At 40.6% G+C, this 11,968-nt stretch overlaps 3 protein-coding genes across 3 annotated transcripts in view; all 3 read right to left on the bottom strand.

Annotated features, from left to right (window-relative positions):
* LOC109958710 (carnitine O-acetyltransferase-like) overlaps nt 1-5,977 on the bottom strand; it is a 27,105-nt gene extending 21,128 nt beyond the window's left edge. The window contains exons 1-10 of the mRNA XM_020597581.1: nt 5,818-5,977; nt 5,469-5,559; nt 4,763-4,850; nt 4,577-4,677; nt 3,708-3,827; nt 3,011-3,133; nt 2,274-2,409; nt 1,827-1,889; nt 1,593-1,730; nt 50-162 (exon numbers count right to left, since the gene is read on the bottom strand). Of these exons, the coding sequence (XP_020453237.1) occupies nt 50-162; nt 1,593-1,730; nt 1,827-1,889; nt 2,274-2,409; nt 3,011-3,133; nt 3,708-3,827; nt 4,577-4,677; nt 4,763-4,850; nt 5,469-5,559; nt 5,818-5,953 (1,109 nt within the window). The 5' untranslated portion in view covers nt 5,954-5,977. The remainder of the gene's footprint in view (nt 1-49; nt 163-1,592; nt 1,731-1,826; nt 1,890-2,273; nt 2,410-3,010; nt 3,134-3,707; nt 3,828-4,576; nt 4,678-4,762; nt 4,851-5,468; nt 5,560-5,817) is intronic.
* An 82-nt stretch (nt 5,978-6,059) lies between these two features.
* LOC109958712 (carnitine O-acetyltransferase-like) lies at nt 6,060-9,858 on the bottom strand. The gene is made up of 5 exons (XM_020597583.1): nt 9,469-9,858; nt 8,784-9,008; nt 8,225-8,343; nt 7,920-7,973; nt 6,060-6,615 (listed from the first exon to the last, which is right to left on the bottom strand). The coding sequence occupies exons 1-5, from the start codon at nt 9,517-9,519 to the stop codon at nt 6,381-6,383; spliced, it is 684 nt and encodes a 227-aa protein (XP_020453239.1). The 5' UTR covers nt 9,520-9,858; the 3' UTR covers nt 6,060-6,380.
* Nucleotides 9,859-10,291: 433 nt separating this feature from the next.
* Nucleotides 10,292-11,968, bottom strand: part of ppp1r18 (protein phosphatase 1, regulatory subunit 18) — an 8,019-nt gene continuing 6,342 nt past the window's right edge. Inside the window, exon 3 of the mRNA XM_020597746.1 lies at nt 10,292-11,236. The gene's annotated coding sequence lies outside the window, so the exon portion shown is untranslated. The remainder of the gene's footprint in view (nt 11,237-11,968) is intronic.

Raw genomic sequence — 11,968 nt, 5'->3', positions numbered from 1 at the left:
GTCCTTCAGAGTGTGAGCTAACGTTTCTGCATGAGTCTCCTCACAGCAGTTGAAGGCGGTGATGGAAAAGTGGACATGGTCCTCCTGGGGGTTGTAACAAATGGCGTAACCATCAGGAACAAGGGGCCCGAAACACATCACACTATCTGTGTTTGCAGGCACCTGAAGGGACAAGGAGGAGGAGAACATGAGCTAATGTACAGGAAAAGTTACTAACAGTGTGCAGTGTTTTTCCGATATCTAATATAATATAGCAGCAATGTGTCTCAATGTGGCACATTACTTGAAACAAAACTTTAAATGTGAACAAAACTTCAGTAATTGTGTCAAATGAATGAATTCAGAGTTGACAGAATTAGTCATTTGATCAATTTGATGGACAAAAGATTCATCTGCAACAATTCTGACAAATGTTAACTAAAAAGATTTACTAGTTCCAGCTCCTCCGATATTAAGGTTTCCTGCTTTTTGTGGCCTCATAATAAAATAAATGTCTTTTGGTTCAGACCAGCTGTTCAGACAAAACAAGCTGTTGAAGATGTCAGTTTGGACTGGGAGCCATTTCTGACAAGGACTAATAGACCAAAATCAATAATCAATAATGAAATTAAACGTTAGTTTCAGCCCTAAAAGATAACAGAACATAAACATATCACTCCACATCACCCAGCTCTGCAGATACTATTTACTACTCAATTATAGTTCAGTGGTTTCCACAATTAATTAACAAACTTTGGATCATTATTAATAGTATAATGTCATCACTAGTTTTACCAAAATAAAATGGATGACTATTTTGCAAATAGACACTGGTCTCCACCAGAGGTGTAGCGCGATTTGATGAAGTATCAATCACCACACCTTAAATTTTATTATCACAACCTAGAGCGTTCCATTTTGCAGGACATACACTTTACTGATGATTGGATCTTCAAGCGCTCACAATAATGCAAAGCAGAGCGTTGTTCCAGTGCGTTCCGGCAGCACTACACCTATGGTCTCTAACACCTAACCTAACAATTCAAATCTACCGACAATCCTTCTTAAACTGGGTTAAATGGGACAGATGATTAAATCATTTAAAATAAGATCATATCAAAGCTTTGGAGGTGCTAATTAATCTGCACCGCAAGAAAAGTGTTGATTGTGGTGTCACTGCATGTAGAGTAAATCTACATTACTCACTGGGTGTTGATTTAGATCAGGAGTGATTCACCAGACTAAGAAAGGGTGCACTGTGCAAAAAAAGGGTAATAACATAAAATGTGTCTTATAAAACCAGTAAATTTAAACTGCACTATAAACACCCATGTGTGCTTTTGCTGCTGAAAATCAGGAGCAAATAACCTACAAGACATTCACTTTAGAAAAAAGAGGAAAGGAGCACTGGAGCTGCTGGAAACTCCCAAAATGCATTATGCAGAAGTAAAAGAGCCACAAAGTCACATGCTCCAACCACAGGGAAACTGGTAGTAGAAAACCTCCCTTCATATTTTCACAGCTGGGCTACTGGACCATAGGTTTTTTCCACAAATATCTTCTGTAAACCAAATATCTAACCAGAAAAGACACACTCTCAAAGAGAAACACACCTGCCCTGTTCGCAGTTTCCAGTGTGTTGCCAGTCCATATGCTGTATCCATGAAGATTTTGGGAATGCTCATTCCTTCCTCGATGGCTTGCAGCTTGAGCCCCAGAAGGTGGCGGTCGATACCATGTCCGTTTAGAGTCTCCACAGAGCCAGAAAAAACACACACACACACACAAGATAAGTGTTTATCAGTTAAAAACAAAAAAACTGTCAAGCTTGTTCACTTGGTATTTACCCGATTAGTCAGGGCTGAATAAGCATCGACAGCTTCTCTGAACAGCTGCAGTTTTGCCTCCCGCTGCAACACAAAAATAATACACATTATTTACAAGCTAAACCAAACGAAATAAAATCTGTGGAACGGTTCCCCAGTCTTTCCCACAGACTTACGTTCTAATTGTGGCAGTAGTTTTGGAGAGTCACGCTATCAAAAAATTTTTTTTTTATTAAATATAGTAATGCTACAGTGCCGTGGTGCTGTTCATCTGACCTCCCCCTTCTGCACTAGCTCTCCCACAGCAGCAACATGTCGGCTGCTGCCCTCCTCCTACATCTCTCTCTTCCTGACCACCTATTTTGAGCCTACTGTAAATAAATATGTGGGAGTCAAAGTGGTGGCCCACTACAAATAAATCAGTGTATGGGAAACACCGCGGTTCCCCGCCGAGATCGAGTTTCTCACCGACACAGATGGATCATCAAAGGCCAGTATGAACTGGAGCGTCTGGTTTGTTGGTGAGCGGATATATTCTGTCCTTCCTCCTCGAAACATCCTCTGAGAGGCAATATCACAGGCCGGACAGACCTCATTGTGGACTCTGAGGAAAAAAAAATACAAGGATTAGGACAGATCTAAAGACATGATACTGTCATGTTCAGTCTACTAAAGTGACCTTATTTCAAGACAAACCACAAAAATACAGAAAGATTCCCTCTTTATCTGTGATAATAAATCCACCGGTCCTGGGATCTCTGCTGTTCAGTAGTGGATTCTTATTCATGTAAATGCCAGGGACTATTTTTAAATATGGATTAATTCACAAGTCTTTTCAGGAACAAGACTGTGCATGCAGAACTCAATCAAAATTACCAGAAGAGCCTAAGTTCATCATGCATGAAGAAACCTGTCACTCACATGGCTCATGTGTGATTTTGGACAATGTACAGTAGGTGTATGATCTGTGGCCTGTAGTTGTGCTTTAAACCACCTGTCAGGACAGTTACAACTGCACTAACATGACCTGCTGCGGGGAACATCATCATCATCATCATCATACCCTTTCTGTTTGCAGACACACAAACTGCAGCCTCCAAAGAGCTGGATCAACACTTCCCTGAAACAGCTTCAACAATAACTGAACACAATCACGTTCAGGAGAACTGCAGAACTGTTCAGGCTGTATTGTCGCTGCCACTGACCTGTAGTACGCGAGCTGCAGGGCAACCTGGATGAAGCTGTTTGGACTCAGGTTGTGCTTCTTGGGAAGCTCCTTGCCAAACCTCTTGAAGTTGAACACGTTGACGTCGAGGTCATTGATCAGTCTGCAGGAAATTTAAAATATAATTTTGCTTTTGTGATAATACTGTTTAAACTCAAGTTTGACTTATTAGGCTCTTCTAAAACTTTAGGCCATTCCTCTAATTTACAACAAATTAAGCTGCTCAGGTGTCATCATGCAACCTAACAGGTGGAGATTTTAAGTCCCCATATTTAGTATTATCTGTTTATATACCAACCTACACTTACAAATATATTAATAAACATTTATATCTGCTTATCACTACATTACTGCGTGTTGTAAGCCATTTATTTGCATTCATGCATGTCAACCTTCTTTGTTTAGTTTTTGGCACCTGAGTGATTTAATAGTGCTCTGAAATAATGCAACAGCTTATCAGATCTTTGTGTTTGGGTTGCAGTCAGGAAAGGGATACGAAAAGGTTTTTTGTCAAGGTTACGGTCAGACAGAGAAGATACTCCTGTGGCTTTCCTTCAGGCCAAGTTGACTTCAGATTAGTTTGATTTCCAAAGCAAACATCCAGCTGATACTGGGCAGAGACGTAAATGTTCACAACACCCTGTCCACAGGAATAAGTGAGAGAACTGAGCTCTTACATGTCGAGGTTCTGCTTGGCCGTCTCAATGCCGCTTTTGATGTTTCGGTCTATGTTAAAGTAAAGCTTCTTGGGCATCGGCAGAGGGATGAGTGGCGCTCTCTTTGTGTCTGGGTTCTCGCTACAGTCAAGAGAGCACAAAGCAATCATACGTGGAAATGCAAGATGTACAGTGTAAATCCAGCCGTTTTCACCCCATGTTCTATTACAAAGATCAATTTTATTTCTTCACTACAGAGATAATCATTATGTATTTTGGTTGCCTGTGTTTACAGCTGGTTTGTCATGAGTCATTTAAGCTCTAGCACAGCCATGGTAACTCTGTCACTGCCCTGTGGCCTGTTGTTCCAGTGGTTTTCCATGAGCCGCTGTGGACTGAAGCGTCCACCAAATGTCCACCAGGTGAAGAGCTATGGGAGATTTTGGAGTGAGGGAATATCTTTTGGAAGAATGCTGTCCATCCCTCCAGTAGAGCTCAGAGACCTGTAGAATCAGTGCCAAGGTGCACTGAAGCTGTTCTGGTGGCACGTGTTGGCCCAAAACCTTATTTAATCAAGTAATTTAGTCATCTGTCTGTCAAATGAACAACATCGGCTCCAGTCAAAGGAGTGTTTTCAGAGGCTTTGTTTGGCTCTTATCTGATTGGCTCATAGCACAACTATACGGCAGTCAACAAAGATAAACCAAGAACCACATTACAGTGGCATGGTGAGACAGGTATACCATTTCTATGCCACCAAATTCATCGTGTGACATTTGGTGCTTGATGGGTGGTAAATTTAGACCCAATGTATGAAATTATTCAAACAAAAAAACTATAAAACATCAGGAAAAGGCTCTCTCTCTCTCTTCATTATCCCTTTAACTCACCAGTATTGCAGAATATGATCCAGCAGCGTTGCTATGGGTGGGCCCTCAGCTGTGGCTGCTTCATACAGGAGACCCCAGGAGCCATCCTCGCCCACCACAAACTGTCCACACAGACAACAGTTAGTCTAGCTACTGTATAAGATATATCCTAACCTTTCCTTGTTGCATGCGAGTATTCCTACTCACCTGCAGCGTCTTGTCAAACCAGCGGTTGCCGCTGTTGGAGAACGTCCCGCCCCCGTGGAGAATCTGCGCTGCTTTACGGCTCGCATACCTGACAGTCAAAGTTGGAACACAGAGGAAGAACTTACTAAAAAATATATATTAAAAGGCCTCAAAAGATATTTCATTCATTAAAAATGTCAGACATTTAAATGCAGAGCTGAAATGATTCATCGATCGATGATTTTTAGCTCTCCTGTTCAGCAAAGATACCAAATGGCTCCGGCTTCTCCAGTGTCAGGGTTTGCCACTTTTACCAGTGTAGTAAACTTAATACCTTTGGGTTTTGGACTATTGGTTGAACACCAGAATCTATGTGAAGACATCACCTTGGGCTCTATTATTATGTTTTATAGCTCAAATAATGAACTGATACATTGAAAAAACAACCAGCAGACTAAGTGATAATGTAAAATAATCATTAGTTAGTTGCAGCCCCATTCAAATCTAACTGTATAACATTCTTTAGATACAAAGCTGCCAACCAGTAGCAAAGAGGATCACATTTCAGAAATGGTATATTTTTAGTTAGGACCGTGTCAACAGACGGCACAGTGATAGCGAAGGGTTCCCCAACTCATTCAGCTAACATAGAAATACCTGCCTGTGGATTATGAGACGTTGTCAGATTATAAAGGGGTGGGTTATGTGTGTGCGTGTTCGTGCATACTTCTCATCGGATATCCTCATGACTGGAGAATCCAGACACAAGGAGAAAAGGCCCGTCTCTATCTGCCGCACTGATTCCTTGTTTAGTTTGTCTGAGTCACACACACAGAGCATGGAAACAGACAGACAATAAAAACATTTTCAAATGTCAAGATCAAATTAAGTGTCGCATCTCAAACACAAATCTGTGACACAGTCATTCAGACAAACTTGGCTGCTAAGGGCTTTTATTGGATTTATTATTATTGGAGAGAAGAGCAACAAGCGTGAAAACTCTCCCATGTTAAAAAATACAGCATCCTAGATTTGAAAGGGAGCTGCTTAAAGGTTCATAATCTGCGCTGATCTACCTGTGAGCAGGTGGTTGTAGATCCGTCCCCAGGTGTGACGGTGCTCGCTGGTCAGGATGCCCATCGGCTCCTTGTCCGTCTTCCAGGACTGAGACCTGATCCTCAGGAGCTGGCTATGGATCTGACTCTCCATCATCCGAGAGCCGTCGCTGTTGTAAACGTCCAGAAGCGAGAGAAAAAAGCAGAGACCACCCCCCCCCCCATCAGTTTCAATCAATTAGTCGTTATTATTATTATTATATTAATACCACTGTAAACTGAATATCTTTGGACTATTGATCAGACAAAATGAGATTTGGGCAGGGAAAAGCTGCAATGAGCATTTGACATTATATATAGAGAGAAAATATTCTGCAGATCAACTGTTAATAGTTATAAATGAATCTCAGGGTTGATATGGAGCAGTGGATGGTATCACAGGCCCATGTGTCACTGCTATTTGAAAACAGGAAGTAATGATTATTTTAACTAGGTTAGTTGATCTGAACTCATGATATCAGTGACAAACAAACAAAACTGTAGGTGTGACTGCACAAGACCCATCATGTTTGTTGTTGTGTAATTCACAATCCTAAACAGGTGATAAATGATGCTGAATCAACAAGAGAGAAACATCTGCCGGCACATCCTACCTGGTAGTTCCTGACCACCGTAATGTGCGTTGGCGAGCGTCGGGCGTGACCATAGGGGGCGATGAGGTCGTGTTTGGGACCGGGGATCCTGCAGGAGGAGAAGAGGAGCGGGTACAGCTCCATGCACAGAGGCTTCCCTCGCATGTACTCGACTGGTAGCTGGCCGCTGACAATGACAGGAAGAAGGGGAGAGGATGCGACTTTTAACCGAATCCAAGAGAGCAGCTGAGTGTTTCTGCTTGTGTGTCGATGAAGGAAGAAGTAGAGTTCTTGAGTAAATGTTTAGTACCTTTCAGCCACATTTGTATGCATGCAGAGAGAGGAACCGTTCAGAAGTTTGGGCATAATAAGTGGAGATAAAAGGTTTTATGAAGTACAAAATACTCCAGGTTATCCTGCTTAGTGTGGGTTTTATACTGCAATAGATGACAGTACTATCATAAATGTCCAGCTGTGGTAAACTAACAGACAAGTCTGAAACAGAGACAGCTGAGTAGTGGGCTGTTACAGTGTGGCCAAATAAATTTAGACACAGATGAACCCGATACCGCAGAGAAACACGAGGTGGCGACAGACGGGCTAAAGCATTAAGCACTGAAACAGAAGCTAGTGAAAGAGACAGAGGATCAGTGGAGCATTTGAACAGCTGAGCAAGCAGTTTATAGTTACTAACCAGCTTATGATTGTAGCAGATAACTGCTGGCAACTGCTTTAGTTTGTTACCGAGTTTATTACTGAACAGCTTGAACGGTTTGTGTGTCTAAGTACATTTACTCAAGGACAGTACTTAAGTACAACTTCTAGGTTCTTGAGTGTTTCCATTTTATGGCACTTTGTACTTTTACTCCACTACATTTCAGAGGAAAATAGTACAGCTTTTACTCCTCTATTTTCAACTTTTCCCATATTTTGCCAATTATTTTTCATCTGAATCAAACAGGATCATTGCTCAGTGGGAAAAAAATCTACCTGTTATGTAGTGAAGCCTGTAAAGTAAAAAAACAAAAAAACAAAAAGTGCCAGTGTAGTAGCAAAATTGCAACCTGTTTTTAATTTGTGTCAAAAATGTTCTAAAAACAAGTAGTTTTTTTTTTAATTGAAAACAGATACAACATAAGGTTATTAGGACTCAATGATAGACACAGATATCTGTCTAGAACATGGAGGTTTCTGCAGAAATAAACAGTCAAACAATTAACAAAGTAGTTAAAATGCAACATAAATGCAGATTAATACACAAGCAATAATAATCCTACACTATATATACACTGTATAATACTGTGAAGTGTACATTACATATATTCTTACAATATATCTGCATTTTTACTTGAGAAATCCAACATTTTTACAATGAAGTATTACTACAGTACTTTTACTGAAGTAAAGGATCTAAATTCATTCAGTTAACAGACACTTTACCTCTGTTAGCTCGTTTTTTGCTTCAAGCCCAGTCACACATCTGAGACTTACGTGTTGATTTTGGCCTTGAAGTCCAGAACTGCTGTGATCAGTTTGGATGCAAACCTACAATAAGTGGAGACAAAACATGTTGTGGTCAGTATTTTACTGATACACAGTCAGAGGTCAGAGATTTCTGATGTTCAGCTGCCGAGAGCTCCTCCATGGCTGGAAACTGGTCTAGCTGTGCTCTGAAAATATCCCTTCAACAAGCAGTTGATTTAAATGTTTCCTAGTATAAAAGCATTTAACCAGCTACAGTATGAGTGGCTCCCCTGCTGCGTCACTGTTGGTGCGGTATATCAGTGTTGACTCACACCAGCTGGCTCCTCCAGTCGTTATAATCTCTCCTGGGAAGAGAGATGGCCGGGCTTGAGTGCACAGGCAGCGGCAGTCTGCTCTCCAAGAACGCCCACTGCACCCACCAGTCTGAGATCTGTACACAGGGTACAACAGATATTCAAGCTCTAAATCTCATGGCTGCAACAAAACCACAGTGGTGACGTGTGAGATCCTGCATAAATTCATGGTTGAGAAGCTGAGATTGAGAATTTCTAGTATTTTTGCTTTAATATATCAACTTCAATTTACCAACAATTCAATTCAGCTCTAAACTGAAATGTTTGTCTAAGCTTATCAACATTTTCTAAATGTTTACATGTAATTATGTGTTTTTGGTGGGATTTCTTTGAAGACCTGTTGCTTTCACAGGCTAATTTACTAAAAAAAAACTTAAAAACACAGAGCATGTTTAATCATTTGGTGTCTGACACCAAAACAAAGCAGTGTTTTGTTTTGGAACCCCGTATATTTGATATGCCCTTAACCATCTCTAACATCTGCCCCATTCTACACATGGATCCCACAGACACACACCCAGTTCTTGGTGTGTCTGGCTCTCTTCTCCAGCCCCTCCTGCAGCTGTGCACCTAGGCCTCCCGGCTTGCCAAACTCCTGCACCATCTTGTGGGTGTGCCTGAGCTCCTCAGAGGGCAGCAGGGGCTCCAGAGCATTCAGGTAGCCCTGCAGGGTCTGCGCCAGAGGGGGCACCGGCTGTGGGGGCACAGAGTAGAAGAAACACAGCTCCTGCTTCAAGGAAACCTACAGGGAGAGAGAGAGAGAGAGAGAGAGAGAGAAAATTACATATTTCTGCACGACTGAAAGAAAGGCATCTTGTTTTGCACCAACACAGTTATTGAGGCCATGATCAAGTCAAACTAGAACGCTTCTGAAGCCATTTTGAGTGTGCCATAATAAGTATGGGAAACAAAAATAGTGTTGTAAGGCTAATCATTAACTTGAAAGTGTGATAATAGTGTGGTTACAGTGGCTCTGCATGCCAGCACCGCAATGACTTCATGGGTTTGACAAAATGCCAATAAAAAGCAAGGCACGACTAGGGTGTATCAAAATAGGAAGTGTGAAAGATACGGGTGTGGAAACGTGATCCTCTGCCTCTTGGTCGATTAACAGCACTGTTGCTATAATAAATACACTGCATGTGAGACTACAGGCCCATGTGTCAAGAGTATACAACTCTAAAAAACTGAAAACCGCTCACCCGAGTCAGCCATGCTCTGCAGGTTCCTGGTTGAATTTTCCTCAAAATCATGTCTCCTTAACTCACAAATCCACACCGTGTTGCATCTGTGTTACAAAGGGCAGCTTTGAGTTTATGTTCTGATAGTTTTTGCACAGACTCCACAGGGTCAGATCGTCAAAACGAAGCCCTGTCCTTCTCCTACTACTTCTCCACGGCGCATGTAGACGAGGCTCCTCATCGCTCGACAGATCCTAGTTTGAAACGTCTGTGTGAGAGGTAAAGGCGACGATTTTCGATGTAATCCTTCTAACTGCGAACATGCAAAGATTCACGTACCAAGTGCGCCTGAAACAATACTCAAGCACACGTGTTGACGTAAAACTGTTTCCGTAAACAGCTACGTGACTCGAAACCTCGTGTAAAACCGCATTTGGCCACAGCGTGTCGCTGTGACGTCTCACGACAGCGCTTAGTGCTGTCACACCGTTTGTAACGGTGCGCAGACTTGTTTTGTTTGCTAGAAGCCGCCATATTGGTACGGGGACACCACGCCTGCTGTTAATGCCTGATGTAGGCTAAAATTTACAAGAGATTAGTGGGGACAGCTTTAAATCGCCATAACTGTATAGCCCATATATTGGATGCCTTAACTGCCCGGTACTGTGGAGAGAACTTTTAATATTTGCAATTATAATAACGTGCATCAAAGGCGTGTCTGTAAAGCTGGGGAATGGAGAATGACAGCACAGAAAAGAAAACTCAGAATTATTTATTGGATTTTTTTTCTTTTGAAGTCTGCTTTTTAAACTATCATAGAAAAACATATTTACAAAGAATTTGCACAATGTAAATCTTCTTTTCCCAAAATAAAATATTAATGTACAAACAAGAAATATGCTGTATAGATGATATTATAAATGCAATACAGCCAAAAGTCAGATAGCAGCTGTAATATGCCAAAGTTAATCATTAATAAGTATTTGAATTGTATAAACTCTTCCTCTTCTCAGGAACCTACACACATACAACCCTCTCCATTTCCACATTACAAAAATAATAAAATCATACCTTTATTTAAATTCAAACACATTAACTGGACTGTTACCAGACTTGTCACTGTGAACACTAGGGCTTAGTAAAACCCACAAAAAACACAGACCTGTATGCCTCACACATTGCACTCAAAAGCAGTTCCTGCAACATCCAACATAACACCCACATTCTGAAGGTTTTTCTGAACGCCCCAAGATTTTAAAAAATCAAATACCCAACCGATCTTCATATCATCTGTATGGGCAAATCCAGCAGGCACATGAAATCAGATGATACAAGCATCTCTCTTCTGTGCTAAGGCAATACTAACCTGAATTTAGAAGCTAACATAGAAGAAACTATATATTAACAACAAAATAATATTGCATAGACAAGTGATCCTTCATCGCCCAACAGTGCACACAGTTGAGAACATTCTATATAATTTGTACCATTCTGTTACATTCGCATTTGTCCCTCAGTTTCCCTGATGATAAAACTAGGTGATATTTCCCTAGTAAACATGATTATGTTCATTTTTTGCAACTGCATAAATCTAATTGTAGACTACTAAACATTTCTTTCACATTACTCATTCATTTTGATGCTAAATAAAGCAAAACATCATAATAATAACACTCACTTCAATGTTCAATTCAAAAACACAAAATAAAAATCAGGTAATATAGTTGAACAAAATGTTGGTGATCTCATCACATGGGCAATTTTGGCGAAGACCGAAGGCAAGACTCATCTGGAAGAAACAGAGATGGAGATGGGATGTAAATAAAGAGAATCTAGGTTTTTTTATTCAATTTTATTTTTTATGTTTGGATCTAACTTCTTCCCATTCACCAACGGTGATATTTATGGTTTTGTGAGAACCATGAACGTAACTTCATACTATTCAATTTGTGCTCCAAAAATCATTAGTTTTACCAAATGTATCATTTCATTTTATCCATTTAAAACCAATGTTGTATGGAATTTTTTGTTTTTACTATTTCGCCCTGTGGAACTTGACCACATTGCTAAACCTGCTACTAAAAACGGTCAGTTTGTCTATTTCAAGGACGAGCCTGGTCACATTAGTATTTACAATGGCCAAATTTTGCAATAAAATAAATCTATTCCACTGGAAATGTCAAACTCAGGGGATTTTCTCAAGGGAGTAAAGTCAATCTGTGTAATTTTTCATGTATAGTTCAACTTGATGAACATCTGCATGCAAATGTGTGATGTGGACAAATAGCAAACCTTTCAAGGAAAAAGGAGCCGGGGAGTCCAGATTGGAGGACCTATTGCACTTTTAGCTGTTTTGCACCCTTATTTTATTTAACCTCATCTGTCAGAACTGCTGCACATTACAGGAATGAGTTGTAGAGTTATGTTTTATCTCTCTGTGTACAGATCGTATGCATTTTAATGCCTTATGAGACAGAAGTTAAGGGTACACGTACATGTTTTGAACAAACTTGTTCCATTA

Source organism: Monopterus albus, unplaced genomic scaffold (genome assembly GCF_001952655.1).
Source record: "Monopterus albus unplaced genomic scaffold, M_albus_1.0 scaffold34.1, whole genome shotgun sequence".
Lineage (NCBI taxonomy): Eukaryota > Metazoa > Chordata > Actinopteri > Synbranchiformes > Synbranchidae > Monopterus > Monopterus albus.
The sequence above is the reverse complement of the archived record's forward strand: the minus strand, read 5'-3'. Positions and strand labels throughout refer to the sequence as shown.

Coding starts and splice junctions, on each gene's coding strand:
- LOC109958712 (XM_020597583.1), bottom strand. CDS start 9,519: ATGATTTTGAGGAAAATTCAACCAGGAACCTGCAGAGCATGGCTGACT. Junction 7,974..8,224: donor GACTGGAGGAGCCAGCTGGT/GTGAGTCAACAC, acceptor CACTTATTGTAG/GTTTGCATCCAAACTGATCA. Junction 6,616..7,919: donor TTCAAGGCCAAAATCAACAC/GTAAGTCTCAGA, acceptor TGTCATTGTCAG/CGGCCAGCTACCAGTCGAGT.